Source organism: Dipodomys spectabilis, unplaced genomic scaffold (genome assembly GCF_019054845.1).
Source record: "Dipodomys spectabilis isolate Male_0828 unplaced genomic scaffold, ASM1905484v1 ptg000054l, whole genome shotgun sequence".
Classification (NCBI taxonomy): domain Eukaryota; kingdom Metazoa; phylum Chordata; class Mammalia; order Rodentia; family Heteromyidae; genus Dipodomys; species Dipodomys spectabilis.
The window spans coordinates 6,236,492-6,259,295 of record NW_024870731.1 but is presented as its reverse complement, the minus strand read 5'-3'; the positions used below and the strand labels follow the sequence as shown (position 1 = coordinate 6,259,295).

Sequence of the window (22,804 nt, the reverse complement as noted above, 5' to 3'; positions counted from 1 at the left end):
TTGGTGCTCAACCACTTGAGCCACAACTCCACTTTGCAGCTTTTTTGGTGGTTAACTGAAGACAAATAAGCTCAGATTTGTCAGCCTAAGCTGGTTTTGAACCAGGATTTTCAGATCTCAGCCTCCTGAACAGCAACAACTACACCAGGCATAATGCCACCAGCACCTGGCTTTCTTATCACTTTTACATTACTGCCTTGCCTGAAATCTTCTCATGCAAGATACAAGTACTCATTCTAAATTTCCAGTAATCATACTTTAAAGTTATTATTTTAATATGAGCTTCTAGGAACTTATGAGGATTGAAGATCTTTACGTATGTGTGTGTGTGCGCGCGCGCACGTGCGACAGTCCTGGGACTTCAACTCAGGGGCCTAGGTGCTGTCCCTGAGCTTTTTTTGCTCAAGGCTAGCTCAAAGCTATAGCTCCATTTCTAGCTTTTTGGTGATTAATTGGAAATAAAAGTCTCACAGGCTTTCCTGCTTATGCTGGTTTTGAACTAAGATCCTCAGATCTCAGCCTCCTGGAGTAGCTAACATTAAGACAATTGCACCTAGCTTATGAGAGTTGTTTTTTGTTTGTTTGTTTTTGTCAGTCATAGGGCTTGAACTCTTGGGACTAAAGCTCAGGTCCTGACTACTATCCCTGAGCTTTTTTGCTCAAAGCTAGTGCTCTACCATTGAGACATTTTGGCTTTTTTGGTAGTTAACTAGAGATTAGAGTATCACAGACTTTACTGTTTGGGCTGGTTTTGAACCAGGATCCTCATATCTCAGCCTTCTAAGTAGCTAGGATTATAGGCATGAGCCACCAGAGCCACCAGCACCTTTCTTTTAGTTTCTTTTAATAGTAAAGGGTATTTAAAAAGAAAAATCTGATGCTGTGCACTGGCTCTAATCTCCAATTAAGTACTCTAATCTCCAATTAATTACCAAAAAAGCCGAAGTGGAACTGTGGCTCAAGTGGTAGAGCACTAGCTTTGAGTGAAAAGCTCAGGGATAACACTATGTTCAAGCTCCAAGCCCCAGGACCAACACTCACACACACACACAAGATCTGAGTACAAGATGTGACCATTTCTATTAGGATTGTTCCTAAGTTGTCTCAATAGACAGAGCTAGAGAATTATTGTGTTTGTGTGTGTGATTATGCTTATATTTTTTATCTTCATATATTGGAAACCTAAATTCACACCAATACTAATAATTCCAACCCAATACAGGATTCATTTTTTTGGGGGGGGTCCGGTCGTGGGGCCTGAACTCTGGGCCTAGGTGCTGTCCCTCAGCTCTTCAGCTCAAGGCTAGCACTCTACCACTTGAGCCACAGCGCCACTTCCAGCCTTTTTCTTTTTTGCTAATGTGGTGCTGAGGAATCGAACCCAGGGCCTCAGGCATGCAAGGCAAGCACTCTGCGACTGAGCCACCTTCCCAGCCCCAACAGGATTCATTTTAATCATAGGACTCATTCCAGGTTTCTATCCCTATTTATATTCTCCCTCTCAGATAATGAAAACCTGGTTCCCATTATATTCAACATATTTACATGCGTGACTGAGGTTCTGCATATAAGCAGTTTCCTTTTGCTGTTATCTTACTTCTGTCCCATATTGCTTTCCTCATCTTTTTCAAAATCTATGTAGATCCCTACATAGACCCCCAGAACAGTCAGGTGTTGTTTTTGTTTTTCTTGTGCTAGTCCTGGGGCTTGAACTCAGGGCCCGGACACTATCCCTAAGCTTTTTTGCTCAAGGCCAGTGTGCTGCCATTTGACTCACAGTTCTACTTTCAGCTCTATAAGTATTTAACAGCAGATAAGAGTGTCACAGACTTTCCCACCCAGGCTGGCTTTGAACCATGGTCCTTAGATCTAAGTCTTCTGAGTAGCTAGGATTACAGGCATAAGCCACTGGTGCCCAGGATCAGTCAGACTTTAACATCCCATAATAGATCATTGCTACTACTCTACTCCACACCCAAACAGGAGCCTTCACTTCTCCACTTAGGTCCAATAATTTGTGCCAGAGAGGTCTACTTGAACACCTTCTTAACCATGCCCAGGCTCTAACACTCCATGATGCAACAACACCACTGCTATCTATATCCCCTCTATTTCCAAGATTCTTTTCTACTCTTGACATTCCTGCTTCTGCTCAACCTCATTTAATACTTAACTGAATTCTTCAGGAAATGAAGAGAAAATAAATTTTGTTTTTAGGTACTTGTCAGTTTAATGATCACATTATGTGTTTAGAGTTTAAGGGTACTAGAGGATAATAACAAAGATCCACCCTGGACTTCTTAGAATAAACAATTGCTAATTTGATATCTAATATGGCCCTCTTCAGGCCTCCTGGTCCATAGTCTTTTTGCTGAGGTTGGACCTCAGTATCCTTTCAGTCTTGGAGGATTATTTGTAGACTATCAAGAATCCTGAGAAGACATGTACCTAGAGAGAACACACTATGCCCATGGGATCTCTACTACAAGGTTCCTCATTAACAATTTCAGAATTATCCCACATACAAAAAGATCAGGATTCCGAAATAAAATATGGTCAAAACCTCTACTTTCAAAATGCAAAAGCACAACTGATTTCTCTATTTAAATCAAACATACCAAATAGTGTAAAAGGGTTCAGGAGTACCCCCTCCCCACACAAACAGAACAGCACAAATAAGTAAAATAGTCTCTATGTTCCAGGCTTCTTTCTACATGTACATACAAACAAAGTTTAACATGAATAGGACTACATAGTACATAATCTTTCCTAACAGATTTCTCGCACTCTGCCATAATATGATCACAAAACACACAAAGCACAACTTTAAAAATTTCAACCAGAGTACTGAGACACATTAGCCATGTTGTTCAGACATTGTTGGCTACTATTTACAAATTCTGAATACTTGTGCAAGTTCTCAACTGAAAAACTAAGCTAACAAATCAACTTTAAAGAACACATAGTCTGAAGTCGGGGAGGGGGGAGGGGCAATGAGCGCTGGTGGCTCATGTCTATAATCCTAGCAACTCAGGAGGCTGAGATTTGACCATCACGGTTCAAAGCCAGCCCAGGCAGGAAAGACCTTGAGACTCTTTATCTCCAACAAATCACCAGAAAACCAGAAGTGGTGCTGTGGCTTAAGTGGTAGAGCACTAGCCTTGAGCTGAAGAGCTGAGGGACAGTGCTCAGGCCCAGAGTTCAAGCCCATGACTGACAAAAAAAAAAAAAAAAAAAAAAAGAACACATGGTCTGAGCTAGCACTGGTGGCTCACACCTGTAACCCTAGGTACTCAGAAGGTTGAGATATGAGGATCGTGGTTCAAAGCCAGCCTGGGCAAGGAAAGTCGACGAGATTCATATCTCCAATTAACTACCAGAAAACTAGAAGTGGTACTGTGGCTCAAGTGACAGAGAGCTTGCCTTAAGCTGAGGAGCTCATGAACAGCGTGTAGCCCTAGAATTTAAGCCCCACAACCAATAAAGAAAAAAAAAAAAAAACGTAGTCTGGAAGTGCATGGCATTGTGTCAGCACATGATAAAACAATAAATACAGCTTTTGTTTTATGCTTAGATTACAATGTTTAAAACCCTACTATTGGGGCTGGGAAGGTGGCTCAGTGGTAGAGTGCTTGCCTTGCATGCCTGAGGCCCTGGGTTCGATTCCTCAGCACCACATAAGCAAAAAAGAAAAAAGCCGGAAGTGGCGCTGTGGCTCAAGTGGTAGAGCGCTAGCCCTGAGCTGAAGAGCTGAGGGACAGTGCCCAGGCCCAGAGTTCAGGCCCCATGACTGGACCCAAAAAAAAAAAAAAAATAAAACCCTACTATTGATAAAGCAACGTAAATCTGGAGACAGTTACCTCATTTTAAAAACAGCTCTTTGGCCAAGCACCACTGGCTCAAGCCTGTAATCCTAGCCACTGAGGAGGCTGTGATCTGAGGATCACAGTTTGAAGCCAGTCCAAAAGTCTGTAAGACTCTCATCTCCAATTAACTCCCAAAAAACTAGAAATGGAGCTGTGGCTCAAATGGCAGAGCATTAGCCTTGAGTGAAAAAGCTAAGGGATAATGCCCAGGCCCTCAGAGTTCAAGCCCAGTATAGACAACCCCCACCCCCAACCGCAAAAAGAAAGTAACAAGAGGCATCCAATTGGATAGGAAGGAGAAAAACAATACTGTTTAGAGATGACTTGATCTTTTACACAGATAATCCTAAAGATTTCACACAAACAACAAATATACACACAAAAATGTGAGAATAACTGGTATCATCAAAGCTCTAAGATATAAAATCAACACATAACTGGCTATGTTGACTTATTCTTGTTATCCCAATTACTCTGGAGGTACAGATTGGAAGGATGGTGGTTTGAGGCTAGTGTAAGAAGAAATTAGGCAAAACTCTGATTTCAACAAATAAGCCAAGAATAGTGGTATATGTCTGTAATCCAAGCAATGCAAGATCAGTAGATAGGAAGACTGCAGTCCAAGCTGGGCAAAAAGATTGAGACTCTGAGAAAATAACTAAAGCAGAAGGGCTGGTTGCATGGCTCAAGTAAGTCCAAGCTGGGCAAAAAGATTGAGACTCTGAGAAAATAACTAAAGCAGAAGGGCTGGTTGCATGGCTCAAGTAGTAGAGCACTTGTCTAGCAAGTGTGAGCGTCATCAGATCAAACTTTGCTATAGCCAAAAAAATGAAAAGAAAATGAACATACATGAAAATGAGGTACATTTCTATATCAAAACTCTGAATAACCTAAAAAGAAAATTAAGAAAAGTCAATTTACAATTGAATAAAAAATAAAAATATTTAGACACTAAAATACCCAAAGTTAAACCATATACACCATAACGACATCAACATCTGTGAGAAAAAAAAAACTAAAGAAAATCCAAGAAAAGGAAAAGATATTCTATATATATGGATTAGAAGACAACAAAATGCTACTATTACTCAAAGCAGTCTATATATTCAATGCAAACCAAAATCCCCATGGTATGTTTTACAGAAACAAAAAAGGCATCATAAAGCTCATATAGAATTTCAAAAAGCACTAAATACTCAAAATGATCTTGAAATAGGACAAAGCTAAATGATTCACACTTCATTTCAAAACTTGCTATAGGTCTGGAAATGTAGCTCCTTGGTAAAGCACTCCTTAGTACACATGATGCCTTGGGTTCCACACCCAGCCCTCGCCTCAAACTAAATATAAACAGAAACATAGCTCATGTGGTAGTGTTTGCATAAAACAAGCATGAGGTCCAGGGTTCAATCCCTAGCACAAAGGGAAAGGATGAGAAGGAAAGCAAAAAAGAACAGAGACTCACAGCTTATGAGCAATAGATTCTGACAAATGCATTTTTCTTTTACCACTTATTACTGGCAGCAGTGTGGAAAGATTGGAACTCCTGTATACTACTGATGGGAGTGTAAACCAGTATAGCCACATTTGATCATAATGCAGTACTTACACAAAGAACCAGAAGAATTACCATATGATCCAACAATCTGGAGATTTATATATATAATATATATTATATATAAAAGTTGAAAGCAGAATCTCAAATATGGATTTGCATATCAAGGCTCACAGTAGCATTATTCACAACAACAGGAATTATAAGCAACCATACAATCTATTAACAGAAGAATGTTATTTACACACACAATGGAGTATTATTCAGCTTCAAAAAAGGAAGGAAATCCTGTCACATAGCACAATATAGACTAATAATCTTGAAGGCACCATGTTAAGGGAAATAAACCAGTTATAAAAAGGTAAATTGAAAAAAAAAAAGAAAAAAAAAAAAAAGGTAAATTGTTCTTCTATTCATATGAAGTAGCTAAAATAGTCAAATTCATAGAAACAAAATGTGTTTGCAAGGAGCTGGGAGAAAGGGGAAATAGGAGTGCTGTTTAGTGAGTGTAATTTTAAGAAAGATGTAAAAAAGTCTAGAGGTTGTTACACAAATGTTAATATTCTTATTTTTGCACTATATAATGAAAATGACTAAGTCTAATTTATATGTTGTTCTAATTTAAAATATTTTATTTTATTTATTTATTTGTCAGTTGTGGGGCTTGAGCTCAGGGCCTGAGCACTGTCCCTGCACTCTAGCTCAAGGCGAGCGTTCTACCACTTGAGCAACAGAGCCACTTCCAGTTTTCTGGTGGTTTATCAGAAATAAGAGTCTCATGGCTTTCCTGCCTGGGCTGGCTTTGAACCATGATCCTCAAGTCTCCGCCTCCTGAGTAGCTAGGATTACAGGCATGAGCCACTGGCACCTGGCAATATTTTAATTTTTTTTTTAATTTTTAATTTTTTGGGTCCGGTCGTGGGGCCTGAATTCTGGGCCTGGGCGCTGTCCCTCAGCTCTTCAGCTCAAGGCTAGCGCTCTACCACTTGAGCCACAGCGCCACTTCCGGCTTTTCTTTTTTCTGCTTATGTGGTGCTGAGGAATCGAACCCAGGGCCTCAAGCATGCAAGGCAAGCGCTCTACCACTGAGCCATCTTCCCAGCCCAATATTTTTTTAAAATAAAAACCATACTGTCTTTTGGCAAACAGGACTAAAATTAGACCCAGTATCATTAAAGCCATTCCTGCCAAAGGAATACTCAATTACCAAACACTTTAAACATGGACCCTGGACCAAATCTTCCCTTTGTCTTGATGTTTCTAACTCACCTTCGTTTTGGTGCCCTGATGAAGAGCTCACAGAGGAGTCTACCCTGCTCATCCTTATAGTCTCGGATGGTGTTGTAGAGTTCATGGCACACAGCAATCTATATATAGGAAAAAGAAAAATCACTTAAAGGTTAACAGAAAGTTTTCAGGTGCTGGTGGCTCATGCCTGTAATCCTAGCTACTCAAGAGGCTGAGATCTGAAGGTCATAGTTCAACACCAGCCTGGGCAGGAAAGACTGTGAGACTCTTATCTCCAATTAATTAACTACCAAAAGGCTAGAATAGAGCTGTGGCTCAAGTGGCTGAAGTGTTAAGAGGGCTAGCTTTGAGCAAAACAGCTCGGGGCAACACCCAGGCTTTGAGTTCAAGCTCCAGGACTGATATTCCCCCCAACCCCCAACCCCACAAAAGATCAATACTCAATTTCAGATGGGACGTGAAGTCTGAAATATGTTGACAGGATTTCTCTTTTTTGGGGATCCAAGATGGAGATTTGAACTTAGTACTTGACATTTTTACTCACTGGCTAGTGCTCTATCAACTGAGCCATATCTCTAATTCCAGAACTTCTCCTTCAAAATAACTGAGTTTTTGGTATTTTTGATTAAATTTGCATTACTAGTGACTTTCTTTTAAATAAATTAGTTGATGTCATTCTCGTGTTTAAAATCATTCAAAGAGCCAGTATTACACACCTGTAATCTTGGCACTCAGGAGGCTGAAGGAGGAGGATCATGAGTTGGAGGCCAGCCTGGGCTACATAGTAAGATGCTATCTCAAAATTTAAAAAAAATTAAAAAAAAAAAAAAATCATCTGTAGGGCTGGGAAGGTAGCTCAGTGGTAGAGTCTTGCCTTGCATGCATGAGGCCCTGGGTTCCATTCCTCAGCTCTACATAAGCAGAAAAAGCCAGAAGTGGCACTATGGCTCAAGTGGTAGAACACTAGCCTTGAGCTGAAGAGCTGAGGGACAGTGCCCAGGCCCAGAGTTCAGGCCCCACGACTGACCAAAAAAAAAAAAAAATCATCTGTGACTAATTCTATGTACATACACACATACCATAATGAAACACCCTGATACAACTAACTGAAGCTAATAAAAAATGTGAGGGAGGAAAGAATCACCCAATAGCTGTGCTTTTTAGAAAGACAAAACAAAATCTAAATTCTTTGTTTGTTTATATGTGCCAGTAGTAGGTCTTGAACTCAGGACCTGAACATTTTCCCTTAGCTTTTCTGCTGAAGGCTAGCATCTATCACTTAAGCCACAGCTCCACTTCTAGCTTTTTGGTGGTTAACTGGACATAAGAGGAGTCTCTCACACTTTTCTGCCTGGGCTGGCTTTGAGCTGCGTTTCTCAGATCAGGCTACAGGCTACTGGGTAGGCCCAAGAACCTACGGGTTTTTTTTTTTTGGTAGTGGGGCTTGAACTCAGGGTCTAGACACTGAGGCTTTTTCACTCAAGGATATCACACTATCACTTTGAGCCACAGTGCCCATTTCAACTTTTCTGATGGTTAATTGGGGATGAGAGTCTCACTGACTTTCATGCCTGGGCTGGCTTTGAACCATGATCCTCAGGCCTCAGCCTCCTGAGTTGCTAAGATTATAGGGATGAGCCATGGGAATCTGGCTTTGAAAACCTAAATTTTTTTTAAAAATTTACTTATTTGTTGTTTTAAAGGTTATTTAAAGAGTTATAATTACATGAGTCAGGTAATGAGTACATTTTCTTTCATATAGTATCTTCTGTTCCCTCACTCTCCCAGTCCCTCCCTCCCATCTCCACCCATGAATCGTAGTTCACTTTATCAGTGTACAGTGAATTCCACTGAAGCACTTTTTCATTCACCCTTTTCTTAACATAGCCTGTGAAGGGCTGTGCACTCTGGCTGGGTGGAGTATAACCATCTCCTTCTCCTTCCTGACCATTTGTATGCAAACACAATAAAATAACCCATCTCTGACCCAGCATGGCTAGTGCCTTCTTAGCATCACAGAGAATCTTCTAGAAGACCAAAGCCCAAGTAGCCCAAATCATCCAACCTTTTCTTCATAGCACTTATTGGCTCATAGTACTTTATTGTTATTTATTTTCTTTTTAAAATTCTGCTTCTCCTACAATGGAATCTTGTGAAAAATGGGCTGGATATTCACAACTACATTTCAATACTATATCAGTGCTTAGCATATAACAGGTACACAACTACTGAATGAGTACATGGCATGGTAGCACACAGATATTCTTGTTTCATACTATTTTACTATTACTGTAAAACTTTGGATAATATCACTTTCCATAAGAGAAAGGCTAAGCTCATTAAGCCAAAGACAGTAGTGAAGGCTTGCATGTCAGTTGCTTCATCATGAAAGGAACAAGAAGGAAATGAAGGGTAGAAACCATGCAGCCCAAGCTACTCACAGGATCTACAGTTGGAAGATTGGAAAGTCTCCGCCTTTTCCTGCTTGGGCCTGGTGTAGGTATAGAATGGTGCCCATCATCAAAATCCCCACTGACACTGCTGGAAGGGGATGTAGCTCTTCTTCTCTTGGAACCCATGGAATCCAACTTCTTCTATAAGAAATAATTAGCCATATTCTTATATATAAACTACAACTGTCACCAAGCCCTCAGCTGGTCACCTACCACCAAAATTTCTGCTTGAGGATATTTTAACTGTTCCGAAGGGAGTTAAACTAGTTATAACTCTTTTTGTTTTGTCAGTCATGGGGCTTGAAATCTGAGCCTGGATGCTGTCCCTGAGCTCTTCAGCTCAAGGCAAGTGCTCTACCATTTGGGCCACAGTGCCACTTCCCATTTACTGGTGGTTTATTGGAGATAAGAGTCTCACAGACTTTCCTGCTTTGGCTTTGAACTGCAGTTCTCAGATCTCAGCCTCCTGAGTAGCTAGGATTACAGGCATGAGCCATAGGCGCCCGCTAAACTAGCTATAATTCTTAAGGGAAAATAAAAAAATTCCTGGACCTTTCACTTACCAAAATGCTACACTACTAATTTTGACGGGATAATTTCAACAAAATTATTTTCATTTGTGTACCACAAATACTGAATGATTCAACCACTTCTGGTCTCAAATTTACCCTAGACTAGAGTTTACCAACCCATGTATAGAGACTGTAATAGGTACACAGATATTAATCCCTAAACCTCTGGAACAGCTAGGCAGACCTGGGAGATAAGAGTGAGCAGCCTCATTTGCTTTATTGTGGGCCATGATATGGAAAAGGTTAAAAAGCACTGTCTAAGGCAAATGTATAATGTAAAAACAAAGGGACAGAGGACCATAATCTTTCTACCCAAAAATTAATCCCTGAAAATGAACAGAATCCACAAGATTAAGTGTCTCTGTGAGACACTTAATGTCCATACGTAGGCAGATATAGCACAGCTGTGCTTTGAAAGTTCTCTAAATGCAGAATAAGTTACCTTTCAATTACGTAATATACTCTATACCCACAAATAAGTTTTAAATTGCTCTAGATAATCCAGAAGACCACCTCATATATAAGCTTTTAGGTCCTGTTTGGACATTCAGAAATACATTATATTTGTTCTCGGACTTAGGCTAACTGTTAAGACAATTAAAACACTATTTTACAAATCTATGTGTTTTGACTGTAACACTAGAAATATAACCACTGCTACAAACAGTATACAGTAGAAGTCCTACAAAATTTAAGAACAGTATTAGTTTATTGTGATTTCAAAGGTCTTTTCTTTTTTTTTCCGGTCGTGGGGCCTGAACTCTGGGCCTGAGCGCTGCCCCTCAGCTCTTCAGCTCAAGGCTAGCGCTCTCCCACTTGAGCCACAGCACCACTTCCGGCTTTTTTCTTTTTGCTTATGTGGTGCTGAGGAATCGAACCCAGGGCCTCACGCATGCAAGGCAAGCGCTCTACCACTGAGCCACCTTCCCAGCCCTTCAAAGGTCTTTTCTAAAGCTTGAAAGCTAAAAGAAAAATGAATCCCAAATTTAGTCATCCACATTCAATATCAAGAAATTAATATGCTAGTAGCTGAATGGATAGAATGAGAAAAGCACTGGTTGCCAATAGCACAGAGAGAAAAGCTAGGGGTGGGGGAGATCTCCAGGAATAGCTGGGCACCTGCCCCTCACACCTGTAACCCTAGCTACTCAAGAGGCTAAGATCTGAGGACAGTGGTCTGAAACCAACCAATCAGGAAAGTGAGACTCTTATGTCCAATTAACCACCAAAAAGCCAAAAGTGGAGCTGTGGCTCAAGTGATAGAGTACTAGCACTGAGCAAAAAAGTTCAGGGAAAGCTCAGGGCCCTAGTGAGTTCAAGCCTCAGTACTGACACCAAAACAAAACAAAACAAAACAAAAACAGAACCTACAATGATCAAGTTTCTTTTTCTTTAGGCACTGGTTTGTTATATTCTTAGTTGGACATTGGTTAAAAGCTTCTAAGAGTTTGGACCAAACATAGCTTTGTTGATTTTTGTTCTTTTCTTTGGGGCAGGGGGGAGGAAGGGGGGGTTGTCCGGGGCCTGAACCTTGGGTGCTGTTCCTGAGCTTCTTTTGCTCAAGGTCAGCGCGCTACCACTTGAGCCACAGTGCCACTTCTGACTTTTCTAAGTAGTTCATTGGAGATAAGTGTCTCATGGACTTTACTGCCCAGGCTGGCTTTAAACTGCAATCCTCAAATCTCAGCCTCTCGAGTAGCTAGGATTTCAAGCACAAGCCAGGCATCTGGCTAGGTTTTTACTTTACAAAAAGCTGATAAACTAACTTCCATTCATTATCTTAGAAATTAAGAAATCTTCATTACAATCTTTGACAAGGACACAGGTGAATTTGATGAACACAGGAGGAGTCTAATAAAAATTTAAGAAGGGGGAAGGGAAAGGACAAGGTGTGACAGAAAAGGGTAAGGTTGTAGATTATCAGTAATTTACCAGCTTTACCAGAGCACAACCAGCACCTCGAAAAGCCAGTCTCCTCATTATGTCTGAAGGCCAAGTAAAACCAATGAGAGAAGGTAGGACTTTAGATTCAGTGTTAATCTATTCAAAACTGAAAGAGAAGAACAAGGCACAGAAAGGAGAAATAGAAGAGATTAACAATAAATATGAATAGACAGAAAACATTCAAATAGAATTGCTAAAGAAAACAATAACAAACCAGGCATACCAGTTGTCTTTAGCACCTGACATTTCCATTTTAAAACCAAATGCTTTTTTATATGTTTAAGACGTCTCACTGAGGTTCCCCTTACTCACATGGAACGACTGTCAACTCCAGGAATGAAGCATGCCTGCCCAATTGCCCCCTATTCAATAAGAGCAGAGTTCAATCACAGAGCTGGGATGAAGAGTGAACACATGTGGGAGGCTCACATGTGACACCAAGTGTTGGCAAGCTGGAACAAACCAAGAATGGCTCATGTGAGCAGAGTTTGGAAAACTCCCACCCATCCCCCCCCATTCAGAGAAAAACAACATTTCTTTCCAAAAGTCCTATCTGCATCAGAAAGACATCAAATAAGTTTAGCAAGGTTTTAGAAGTCTTCAACTATTTTGGCAGTTCAATTAAAAAAAAAAATTCCCTGAAAATCAAATGACAAAAAAATGTAAGTGACTGTTGTTTATAGCTTATGATACAATATCCAAAAATCCTTGAATCATTAATTCCCTTTGGTAATATAAGAAAAATATGTAACTTAGGTATACTTTTATCTTTTGTGCCTTTGTGGGGCAAAGGACACATTTTAATATGTCATATGGAAGTTTGACAACAAAGAAAACATTCTTACATTACTGGAAATTGATCTCAGGGCCTTCCAGCTTGCTACACAAATGCTCTACCTCTTGAGCCATGCTCTCAGTCCTTTTATTTTACATTTTGATTTTGAGGGAGGGTATAGCTAACTTTGCTAGAGCTGGCCTCAAACCAAAAAGACTCCTGCATTCACTTTCTCAGTAGCTGGCACTAACTGGCCATGACCCACAACACCCAGCTACCAAGGCAATGTTCTGAGGCAAAAGAAGCAACAGGATCCATATGAAGAAGATTAGAAGTCCCTGAGGTTCCAGCTCTAATTATCTATTTGATGTTGCCTGAGTTATAACCTCTCAAATCTACTCCATCTCTAAATTGAAAATGAAAATACACACACACACACACAATCTTTTGGACTGCTCTGACAATAAGAGACCATATACATGAAATGGCTTTGAAACTTCAAGGACAACTCTAGACTACATGCTTCCTGGGCACAAAAACAGGGTTCTCTTTATTTTTTCAGTTCTAACCTATAAAATAGTGCTAGGTACAGGTTGGATGCCCAATTCATCTTTTAAAGATTAAAAACAAAAAAAGTTCAATGAAAGTGAACTTAAATAAGGCCTTAAATTTTCAGATCCATGGTTTCAAAGGCCTGTAGGCATCCCTTCAGCATTTATTTACTTTTCAGAGAGAAAACCTTTTTGTGTTCTCCTGTGTTTCTAGATGTTTAGTCTGTAGTACATTTAAAATAAAACTCATGGAAAACCGAAGACTCAAAGACAGAAAAAAAGGCAACTATAATCCTACCTATCACAGAAAAACTACTCTTACCATTTATATCCAGAGACTTTCTATTTATGCCTTAATTATGTGTATCTTTTTAAAAATTATTAACAAACATGATTAAAAGGGCTCGGGGCACGGCTCAAATAGTAGAGGATCTGCTTAACAAGCACAATGTCCTAAGTTCAAACCCCAGTAATTACACACACACAAAAGTGGTTAAAAAAAAAAAACATACAAATTATTTTATCGTCTGTTTAAACTCAGAAATTTTTCCAAATAAACATTTTTCCACGTTTGATAGTCTACTATATCAATATACTACAATTTACTTAGAATTATTGTAAATTATTGTTGAAATATTTTTGTACACTCCACAAGCCAAAGAAAGTAGACAAGGTTCTCCCATTCATCATCAAACATAATTGTTGCTGTTTTAATCTGAAATACTTCAAGATATTCATTCCATTTGAGATCTTCAGATCCGAAATAACCGACCTGTATTTTACAATTACTAAAGCAAAAATTATGCTCTTAATATTTGTATTGAGTACAATATGATTTCTAGCGATAGTATAAAAAAAGTATACTAAACAGGAGGGAAAACACCCAAAATCAGTTTTGAGGAGTCCACGTTAAAATATTTTATTCCAACACATGCTTTCATATTTACTGTTAAGAATTTTAACCCACTTTTCTGTGTATTTGTCATTTGCTTTTCAGGACTTCTATATTTTTACTACTCTACTAGGAATTTCTTCTATATTTTTGCTATTTTTTTATAACAAAATTGCTTTCTTACAATAGCAAAACTATGCTTTCCTTTTAGAAAGTTAAAAAAAAAAAAAAAAACTTGGGAAAATGTTTCAAATCCAGGAAATAATGTAGTCCTGGAAACCCCGATTCTCCGTGATGTTGCAGATGAGAAGCTGAACTATCTTGCCTCTATTAAATATGTCTCACTAATAAAAAAAAAAAATACCAGGCGTGAACAAAACATACGTTAAGCAGGAGAAAAGCATTAGAGTTTGTGTCGAATCCAAAAGGAACAACAAAAAAAGGAGGCCCTGAGCGGCCGAGGAGAGGACGGACTTTCCCGACCTGTCATTGGTACGGGAGTCTAAGGGAAACGTTGACAGCTGCGAAGCCGCCCCACGACGAGCGGGAAAGAACAGCGCGGGGAGTTTCCGGGCCGTGGCGCGCCTTTGTCCCGGCCGGCAGGTGCGGCTAGGTTGCTGGGCCCATCTCGAGGCCCGCCGCCGCGCCCCGCCCCGCGCCCGGCCCGACCGGCGCGTCCCTACGGCCAGGGCGGGGCCTCCGCCGAAGCTCCCGCTCGTCAGGGCCCACACAAAGGCCCGGCAACTGGCCGAAGGGGAATAGTTCCGCCCGCCCCAGGCCCGGCCTTACCCAGCCGCTCCGCCGTCTGCAGCCCCGGCCGCGGTCACCGGCCGCCGCGCCCCGCCCCGTGGCCGCCACGGCTGCTACTATTGCTCCTCCGGTCGCGGCCGCTGCCGTAGCTCCGGCACCCGCCGCCCTCACAACCCTCACCCCTCCCAGTGCCGTCGCAAAACCAGCCCCGGGCCGCCAAGCGAGCCTGAGACTTAGCGACACTACGTGCGCGTGCACGCGGAAGGACGGAGCCGCACTTTACGGCAGTAGCGTAAGTGCGTGACGTTCGTTCCTCCCCGGCCCCATCTTCAGTTCGCACGTGGCGCAGGCGGAGGAACGTTCTCGAGGTTGCTGCCCCTGCTACTTCCCAGCCACCATGAAGCGGCCGAGTGAGTGGAGGCCAATGGCGGGTTTGGAGAGACCCTGTATCTGTTGATTTCTGGTAGTCGGCCGCGCAGTGTGGCGCTCTTTGGTTTGGGCTCTGCGAAAATAGGCTGTGGAATTGGGGGGAGGCCTTCTCTCTGTGGGGTGGAACGGCGCGGCGCTTCGCCAATCCGATGGTCAACTGCGGATTTCCTTTGTGGGAGGAAGACCGGGGTCCGGAGGATGGGGGAGGCCAAGGGCCAGTTTTTGTGAGATACCGTCCGAGCCTGATTTCAGGCCGCTTTTTGCTTTGGGGGTTGAAGCTATGAGCCCCCTCGCCGACGCGTTTAGCACGAGTGGCTGCCGCTTGGGACTCAACGCTTCTGCGTGTGATCCCATTCTAATAGAGGAAGGGTCGTTGTGGGGAAACCGGCTCCGATCGGCTGTATCATCTTGGGATTTGAAAATGACATTCATGTTTGTATTCCGCACTTCTCAGTTCTTAACGTTAGATCAATAACTAATGTAATAACACAGGACTGGACATAATAGCATAGTGGAATCACCGAAAACCACTTACAGATCATTTGTGACTGGTCTATTTTTTTTAAATATAGAGTTGAAGAAAGCAAGTAAACGAATGACCTGCCATAAGCGGTATAAAATCCAAAAAAAGGTACGTATTGTTGTTTAGAGCGTCATACCCAGTATATCATTCTACTGATTTCTGTCTCGTTTCTCCTCTGAAGGTAAAACTAAATTAATGATTCATTTTAGCTTTTCCCCCTCAAGGCTGATGCTCTACCACTTGAGCCAAGTTCCCTGGCTTTTTAGTGGGTAATTGGAGATGAGTCTCATAGACTTTGCTGCTCCTGGCTCAATTTTTAGATCTGCCTTCTAAGTACCTAGAAGTATAGTCCCCAGCATGTGGGAGGAGAGCCTCTTTTTAACGTTCTTTTTTTTGTGGCTTTATTACATGCATACTTTATTGTGCCAATTAAAGCTCCATTTTTCTCATTTTAGAGTCATAACTGTAGCTAGATCATTTACTCCTGTTTAAAAATACTTTTGCAAAATGATTGTTTTCCTAATAGATTAGAGAACACCATCGAAAATTAAGGAAAGAAGCTAAAAAACGGGGTCACAAGAAACCTAAGAAAGACTTAGGAGTTCCAAACAGTGCTCCTTTTAAAGAGGCTGTTCTTCGGGAGGCGGAGCTAAGGAAACAACTGGTAAGTTAGCTGAAATTTTAAGTAATCATGTGTGGGTGAGTTTTTTTCAAAGTAAAAACACTGACTCATTTTTCTTACTGTTTGGACACAGCTTGAAGAACTAAAACAGCAGGAGAAACTTGATAGACAGAAAGAACAAGGAATGAAAAGGAAACTTGAAACTAACCCTGATGAGAAGCCATCTGATGAGAAGCCAGAGGAGGTAAGGTATCCTTCTAAAAGTGGAAGATGAGTTTTGAGGCACAAATAAAAACTTACATGTAGTCTAGTGGGTCTTGGGCAGAAGATAGACTCTATCGAGGAGAGCACTAGACTTGGGTTTGATTTCAGAACCTTTAACATTTACAAGGTAAGTGCTTTAGCACTTAAGCCACACCTATCCCTTTTTGCTTTTGCTTATTTTGTAGATATTGTTAAGAATATTTTTGCCAAGGGTGCCCTGGGATTGTCCTACCTATGCCTCCCAAATAATTGGGATTGCAGAGGTGCCGCCACCATGTGCAGACCCTCAGACTCTAAGCTATTAAAGAAAAATGTGAAGATATAACTTGCAACTGATATAGTCTTAATTGTGTGTTTCCTTCTAATCTTTGTGCCCTTTTAGGAATTTGGACAGTGCAAAACAAAGAAAGCCAAGTTGGCCAAACAGAATCCAAAGAAGTTACACTGTCAGGAACTTAAAAAGGTATCTCAGTCTAGGTCAGTGTCTAATAATGGTAATGAGATATTGAAAATTGACATGGGTCATTCCTTGACCTGACACCAGCCATGTAAAGGAGGAAATGTTGAAAACTAATTGAAGGAAGTAGGTGATATAATCTTAGCATAATTATTCCTCAGACCTCTCAGGAAGGCCAGAAGGTCTATCAAACTATAGAGTTGGGGTTATTTACATTTGTAAATCCATATCTATCAGGTTTCTAAGATGCTTACATACTTTACTTTTCCTGTGAGAAATGATGAGTGTGCACATTCTTCATACCAAAATGAAGATATGAGATCCAACTCTGAACTCACTTTGTTGCCAGGTAGATGATAGCAGAGAGCTAAATTTGAGTGTTCCCACAGGAATGCTGTTCTGATTGTTTATTCTTTGACAGGTAATTGAAGTCTCAGATGTTCTGTTGGAGGTATTGGATGCCAGAGATCCTCTTGGTTGCAGGTGTCCTCAGGTAGAAGAGGCTGTTGTTCAGAATGGACTTAAAAAGCTAGTACTTGTATTAAATAAATCAGGTGAGGAAAGGGGATCTTCATTGTGAGTCCTTGTGAGTACACTGATTGAGGTATGAGGAAAACATCTGAACAGTCTTGACTATCACTGAAGACTGATAAGATCCAACTCTGACCTCAACAAACCAGTGTGTGTCCTCTTGTATGCCAAAGACAGTGCTGGGCATTGGGAAGAAGGTGGTTTCTACAAGTGATTCAGCTGGTATATTGTTTGCCATTCAGTACTTTTAACACTTTAAGGATGTGAGCTTGTTCATCCTGTTTGCCATGTAGTCTTATTTCAATAAAAAATGATGATGTGCCAGAATCTCCCATCTGACCAGTGTTATGTAGTCAAGGGATTTGGGTGACAAATATTTAGAAAAACTCAAGAGACTTGTGGCACAATGTGGGGACAAGATGAAAAGTCACTAGTCAAGAAACAAGATTTTTTTTTTAGCTGAGGGTAAATCCAGAAAACAGCTGTAGGATTATAATGCATGAGTTGTGTAGGAATTGAAATATACGAGTGTAGTATAGATGTTGATCTTGTTTGGACAGCATAATAGGAAACTTACCCTGTCCTCGTTTTGTAATTAGTTCTTTTGTGGTGGAAAGCCTGGGATAAGGTAAATAATATTCAAATCTGTATTTGACAAAAATGCCTAGCTTGAAGCCATTTGTCTTATCCTTAATTCCTATTAGATCTAGTACCAAAGGAGAATTTGGAGAACTGGCTAAATTATTTGAAGAAAGAATTACCAACAGTGGTGTTCAAAGCCTCAACAATTCCGAAGAACAAAAAAATAACCAAGGTATATACTTTTAATGTTAGGGATGGGAAAGGTGGTTCTTTCAGAATTTGGATGGTTGAAATATGATGTGAAACAAAATATTGATTTTAAAGTGAAAAAATAGTAAGATCCAACTCTGATTTCAGCTAGACATTTAAGAGCTAGGCTCTGATGCTTGACTTTGTCCATTTACCTATGAGTTAACACAATAATTAACCTAATTGGAATAATGTTTCAAGGTAAAGAAAAAAACGGCTCCATTCAAAAGCAAGGTCTGCTTTGGTAGAGAAAGCCTTTGGAAACTTCTTGGAAGTTTACAGGAGACTTACGGCAGAGCTATTCAAGTTGGAGTGATTGGTGAGTTTTATAATAGTTTACCTCTTAAAGATTTTTACCAGGTTAAATAAGAATGTCTATTGTGAAACCAAGGTCTTCAAAGTGGAGCTTGAAAGTGGTAAAGCACTTAACTTGAGCAAAAAAAGCTTATAGCCCTGAGTTTGAGCCCCAGGACAGACACAAAAGGGGGGGGGCCTAATTGCTACTAGGTTCATTTCTTTGTTAAGATTAGGCATTGAAAAGAGTTTATCCGGGCTGGGAAGGTGGCTCAGTGGTAGAGCGCTTGCCTTGCATGCATGAGGCCCTGGGTTCAATTCCTCAGCACCACATAAGCAAAAAAGAAAAAAGCCGGAAGTGGCATTGTGGCTCAAGTGGTAGAGCACTGGCCTTGAGCTGAAGAGCTGAGGGACAGCGCCCAGGCCCAGAGTTCAGGACCCACGACTGGACCCCCCCCCCCCCCCCCCCAAAAAAAAAGTTTATCCTCCCTCCCCCACCCCCCATTAATCCTGGGGCTGGGCACTGCTCCTGAGCTTTTTTCCTTATTGAGTTCTACCACTTGAGCCACAGATAGACTTCTGGCTTTTTTAGTTTATTGGAGAGAAGAGTCTTTTAGACTTTCTGCAGCCTCCTAAGTAATGGTAGGGGCTGGGAAGGTAGCTCAGTGGTAGAGTGCTTGCCTTGCATGCATGAGTCCCTGGGTTTAATTCCTCAGCACCACATAAGCAGAAAAGGCCAGAAGTGGCTCAAGTGGTAATCTAGCCTTGAACTGAAGAGCTGAGGGACAGCACTGAGGCCCAGAGTCAAGCCCCATGACCGACAAAAAAAAAAACCCAAAAACTTGGTAGCTGGAGTGTAGATCAGTGGTGAAGTATTTGCCTAGCATTAGTGGGGTATTGGATTTGATCCCCAGCTCTACAAGTGAATATATGCATATTCTTGGTTTAAGCCTTTCTTGCCCTTTCACAAGTTAATGTGCAAGAAATTAAGGAGTTGCTGGGTGCCCATGGCTCATGCCTATAATCCTAGCTGCTCAGGTGACAGACTTGAGAAATCTGGATTTGAGGCCAGCCTGGGCATAACAGATGAGCTTCTTTGCAGTATAACCAGTAACAGCTGAAAGTGGAGGCATGATTCAATTGGTAGAATACCAACAAGAGTATTTGGTCTCAAATTCAAACCCCTAGTATAGGCCCCCCCCCAAAAAAAAAAAGATGATTGGACTGAAGTGAGGATACTAATCCAGTTCCGAACACCAGGCAAATAGAATTTTGCAATGGAAAATTTATAAATTTCAGACTAATATACATGTGTATTTCCATTTAATTGTAGGTTTCCCAAATGTGGGGAAAAGCAGCATCATTAATAGCTTGAAACAAGAACGGATATGTAATGTTGGTATAGCTATGGGGCTTACAAGGTAAATTGAGCTGTTTTAATAATTTAAATTTTTTTTATTGTAAAAAAGACTTTATTTTGGTTCTATTGAGGAAAGCTTTTAAAAAGTAAAGAGCTAATAAAGTCTTGGCTGCCCACAATTTAGTTTGAGAGAAAAATTAAAAACTGAAGCTGGATATGATGTACAACTGTAATCCCCACTGCTTAAAAAGCAGAAACAGAAGAACACAAGTTACAGTTCAGCCTTTGCAAAGACAAAGCTTTTTCATTCATACTGTTCTCTAAGGAGAAGGAAGCTGGTGGCATAGCGCAAATAAGTTTACTAGCATACTGGCAAGCAAACTTAGCACCTGTCATGTAAGTGGTGGGGAATTGCCTCAAGAAATAAAGTTTAGGCTGGGGATTATGGCTCAAGTATAAGAGCACCTGCCAAGCAAGGACAAAATCATGAAGCAAATGATGATAAATTGGATCTGACTCGCTGTGTTGAGTTTTGTTCAATCCAACCCTGAGCTTCATGTTATGTCTTTTGCCCTCTATAAACCAGTGCCATTAATTCCATTGTTGTTTCAGAAACATGCAAATTGTGCCGTTGGACAAACAAATCACTGTCATAGACAGTCCAAGTTTCATCGTCTCACCACTTAACTCCTCTGCTGCACTTGCTCTTCGGAGTCCAACAAGCATTGAATCGCTAAAACCAGTGGAATTTGCCAGTGCCATCCTGTCCCAGGCTGATGCTCGGCAGGTAAAAGAACTCCCTATTTCGCTTGACATCGCCAATTTCCTGTAAATCTTACAACCTATCACTGTAGCAGATAAGTGAAAATTTTGTGTTGTGTTTTTAAGGTAGTCCTAAAATACACTGTCCCAAACTATAAGAATTCGCAGGAGTTTTTTGCAACACTTGCTCAGAGAAGAGGTCTGCACCAAAAAGGTGGAAGCCTGAATATTGAAGCTGCTGCTAAGCTGCTATGGTCTGAATGGACAGGGTAAGGCCTCATTTTGGTGGTATTTTGGTGCCCACCAAAAAAAAATTTTTTTTGACATACTGTTTTTAATACCAGTGCATCATTAGGTTACCATTGCCATCCTCCTGCATCCTGGACTCTTTCTCCACATTTTAATGAGAATACTGTGGCAAACATGAGAAAGGGCTTTAATCTGGAAGAACTAGAGAAGAACAATGCACATAGTATACAAGGTGAGATTTGTGTTTCACTGCTCTTTTTATCTGCTGGCAAAATAGACTTTACCTATTTATGTGGACTTTGTTCTTTTTGTAGCCATTAGGAACCCCAGTTTAGCCAACAGCATCCTTTTCTGCTCTTCGGGTTTGACAAATGGAATAACAGAGGAAACTGACATAGCTGAAGAATTGCCAAAACAGAAAGAGAGCAAACAGAAGGATAACATAGTCAATGGCCAGGAGAGTGTGCACAACAAAGAAGTTGATGTAAGCTCAAATTTTGTAGAATAAATGTGTGATGTGAAAGGCTAGAGACAAATTTTTAATCAGCTAGAAAATACTGTAAAACTTAGATATTTGAGGGCTTTTTTTTTTTTAAATCACTAGTCTGAAGTTTACCTGATATGTATAACCTTCCAAGACTAATTGTTTTTGGGTTTTTTTGTTTTATTCTGCCAGTTTTAGTAGTGCATTTTTCACTGGCATATATTTTTACTGGACATTTTCAAATGTTACATAGTTTACTACAGATTTGATTACTACGTATTTGATTCTCAACCTGGGGAGGGATGGGAGAGAAAAATGAAAGGGGTGCATTGTACTTAAGTACCTGTATGTGTTTGTTAGGCACCACTGTAATCTTTAGCTACTTGAGAGGATGAAATGTGAGCATAGCAGTTTGAAGCCAGCTGGGGCAGGAAGTCTGTGAGACTTTGTAGTTACTGCTATCTTTAAGTAGTCACACAAAAAAGTTCCTGTTTTACAAAATAGTATATGAATACAAGGTATCTGACAACATTGTCAGCCATCCCTCCTAACCCATCCTTCTCTCCATTTTTTTTTTTTTTTCGTTAAATTGAGATTAGGTGATTACGTAAATTCCACGTTTCACAATATTGTGCAATAGTGATAGAGTCACAAACACATTTTAACCTTTACAAGGCACATCGTTATCATCATGGTCTATATAGTTTGTGAATTCCATGAGCTTTGACAATACAAATTGTTTTGTATTTTGACTAATTTTTTTTTAGGTACTAATTGGTACAGATGAGACTATGATCTGCCAATCCTTAATCATTTCTGTGTCTCACAGGAAGAGATCTCCAACAAGTCTCCTGTGAAAGAGATAACAGAGGAACTACTGCCTGAAAAATCTTTAGCAGGTGAGTCGATTGCAAGAAAGCAGCCCATTGACACAAATTGGTTTTACTTTTTTGTATAAAGCTTCATTTTATTTTTCTCCAATTTAGGTGAACCATCTGCAAGATCATTTGTTTTGGATAAAATTACTAAAGAGGATGATGCTTATGACTTCAGCACAGATTATGTATAAACAACTCATCTCTTTATTTATGGAGATGAACTCAAATCATAATTCCCTAGCTCTCAGCCTGTAGAGTAGCTAGAATTAGGAGCCTCTGGGGCTTGGCTCATGGTCTTAATTTTAGTTTTTGGAGACTGTAGCCTAGGGTTTCCCCAAATTGTGATCTTCCTGCCTATATCTATGAAGTGTTGGGATTTCAGCCATCTACCCTTTGCCCAGGAAAGGAACTTTGTTCTTTTCTATTTTGGTATGACATGGGCTGTAATTTTGTTAATATGGATCATGGTGTATATATGACATTAAACAATCAAAACTGTTTAAAAAGTGTCTTC

The 22,804-nt window shown here is 40.5% G+C and overlaps 2 protein-coding genes and 3 non-coding genes across 22 annotated transcripts in view; 4 read left to right on the top strand and 1 right to left on the bottom strand.

The window, feature by feature from the left end:
* Positions 1-14,809, bottom strand: part of Pbrm1 (polybromo 1) — a 126,367-nt gene extending 111,558 nt beyond the window's left edge. For 12 of the 18 annotated variants that reach the window (XM_042679705.1, XM_042679716.1, XM_042679720.1 and 9 more), the window contains exons 1-5: positions 14,646-14,808; positions 11,951-12,090; positions 11,627-11,744; positions 9,111-9,263; positions 6,691-6,788 (exon numbers count right to left, since the gene is read on the bottom strand). In XM_042679705.1, the coding sequence (XP_042535639.1) occupies positions 6,691-6,788; positions 9,111-9,263; positions 11,627-11,674 (299 nt within the window). In that variant the 5' untranslated portion in view covers positions 11,675-11,744; positions 11,951-12,090; positions 14,646-14,808. Of the gene's footprint in view, positions 1-6,690; positions 6,789-9,110; positions 9,264-11,626; positions 11,745-11,950; positions 12,091-14,645 lie in introns of all 18 variants that reach the window. The other 6 variants (XM_042679715.1, XM_042679724.1, XM_042679709.1 and 3 more) reach the window with 5 other exon arrangements.
* A 108-nt stretch (positions 14,810-14,917) lies between these two features.
* On the top strand, positions 14,918-22,790 carry Gnl3 (G protein nucleolar 3). The gene is made up of 15 exons (XM_042679725.1): positions 14,918-15,016; positions 15,608-15,666; positions 16,085-16,222; positions 16,314-16,424; positions 16,827-16,907; positions 17,323-17,455; positions 18,137-18,246; positions 18,465-18,582; positions 19,891-19,978; positions 20,530-20,704; positions 20,806-20,948; positions 21,024-21,160; positions 21,243-21,412; positions 22,242-22,311; positions 22,399-22,790. The coding sequence occupies exons 1-15, from the start codon at positions 15,004-15,006 to the stop codon at positions 22,479-22,481; spliced, it is 1,629 nt and encodes a 542-aa protein (XP_042535659.1). The 5' UTR covers positions 14,918-15,003; the 3' UTR covers positions 22,482-22,790.
* Positions 17,503-17,580, top strand: LOC122108282. The gene has a single exon (XR_006147519.1). It is a non-coding gene; the product is annotated as a small nucleolar RNA SNORD19 (small nucleolar RNA).
* Positions 18,296-18,377, top strand: LOC122108289. Its single transcript, XR_006147523.1, has one exon. It is a non-coding gene; the product is annotated as a small nucleolar RNA SNORD19B (small nucleolar RNA).
* On the top strand, positions 20,401-20,478 carry LOC122108283. The gene has a single exon (XR_006147520.1). It is a non-coding gene; the product is annotated as a small nucleolar RNA SNORD69 (small nucleolar RNA).
* Positions 22,791-22,804: the final 14 nt, after the last annotated feature.

What these genes read in the sequence shown, in the direction of transcription:
- Gnl3 (XM_042679725.1), top strand. An exon ending in CGGAGCTAAGGAAACAACTG is followed by an intron (nt 16,223 to 16,313) that starts GTAAGTTAGCTG and finishes GTTTGGACACAG; the next exon opens with CTTGAAGAACTAAAACAGCA. An exon ending in CCCAGGCTGATGCTCGGCAG is followed by an intron (nt 20,705 to 20,805) that starts GTAAAAGAACTC and finishes TGTGTTTTTAAG; the next exon opens with GTAGTCCTAAAATACACTGT.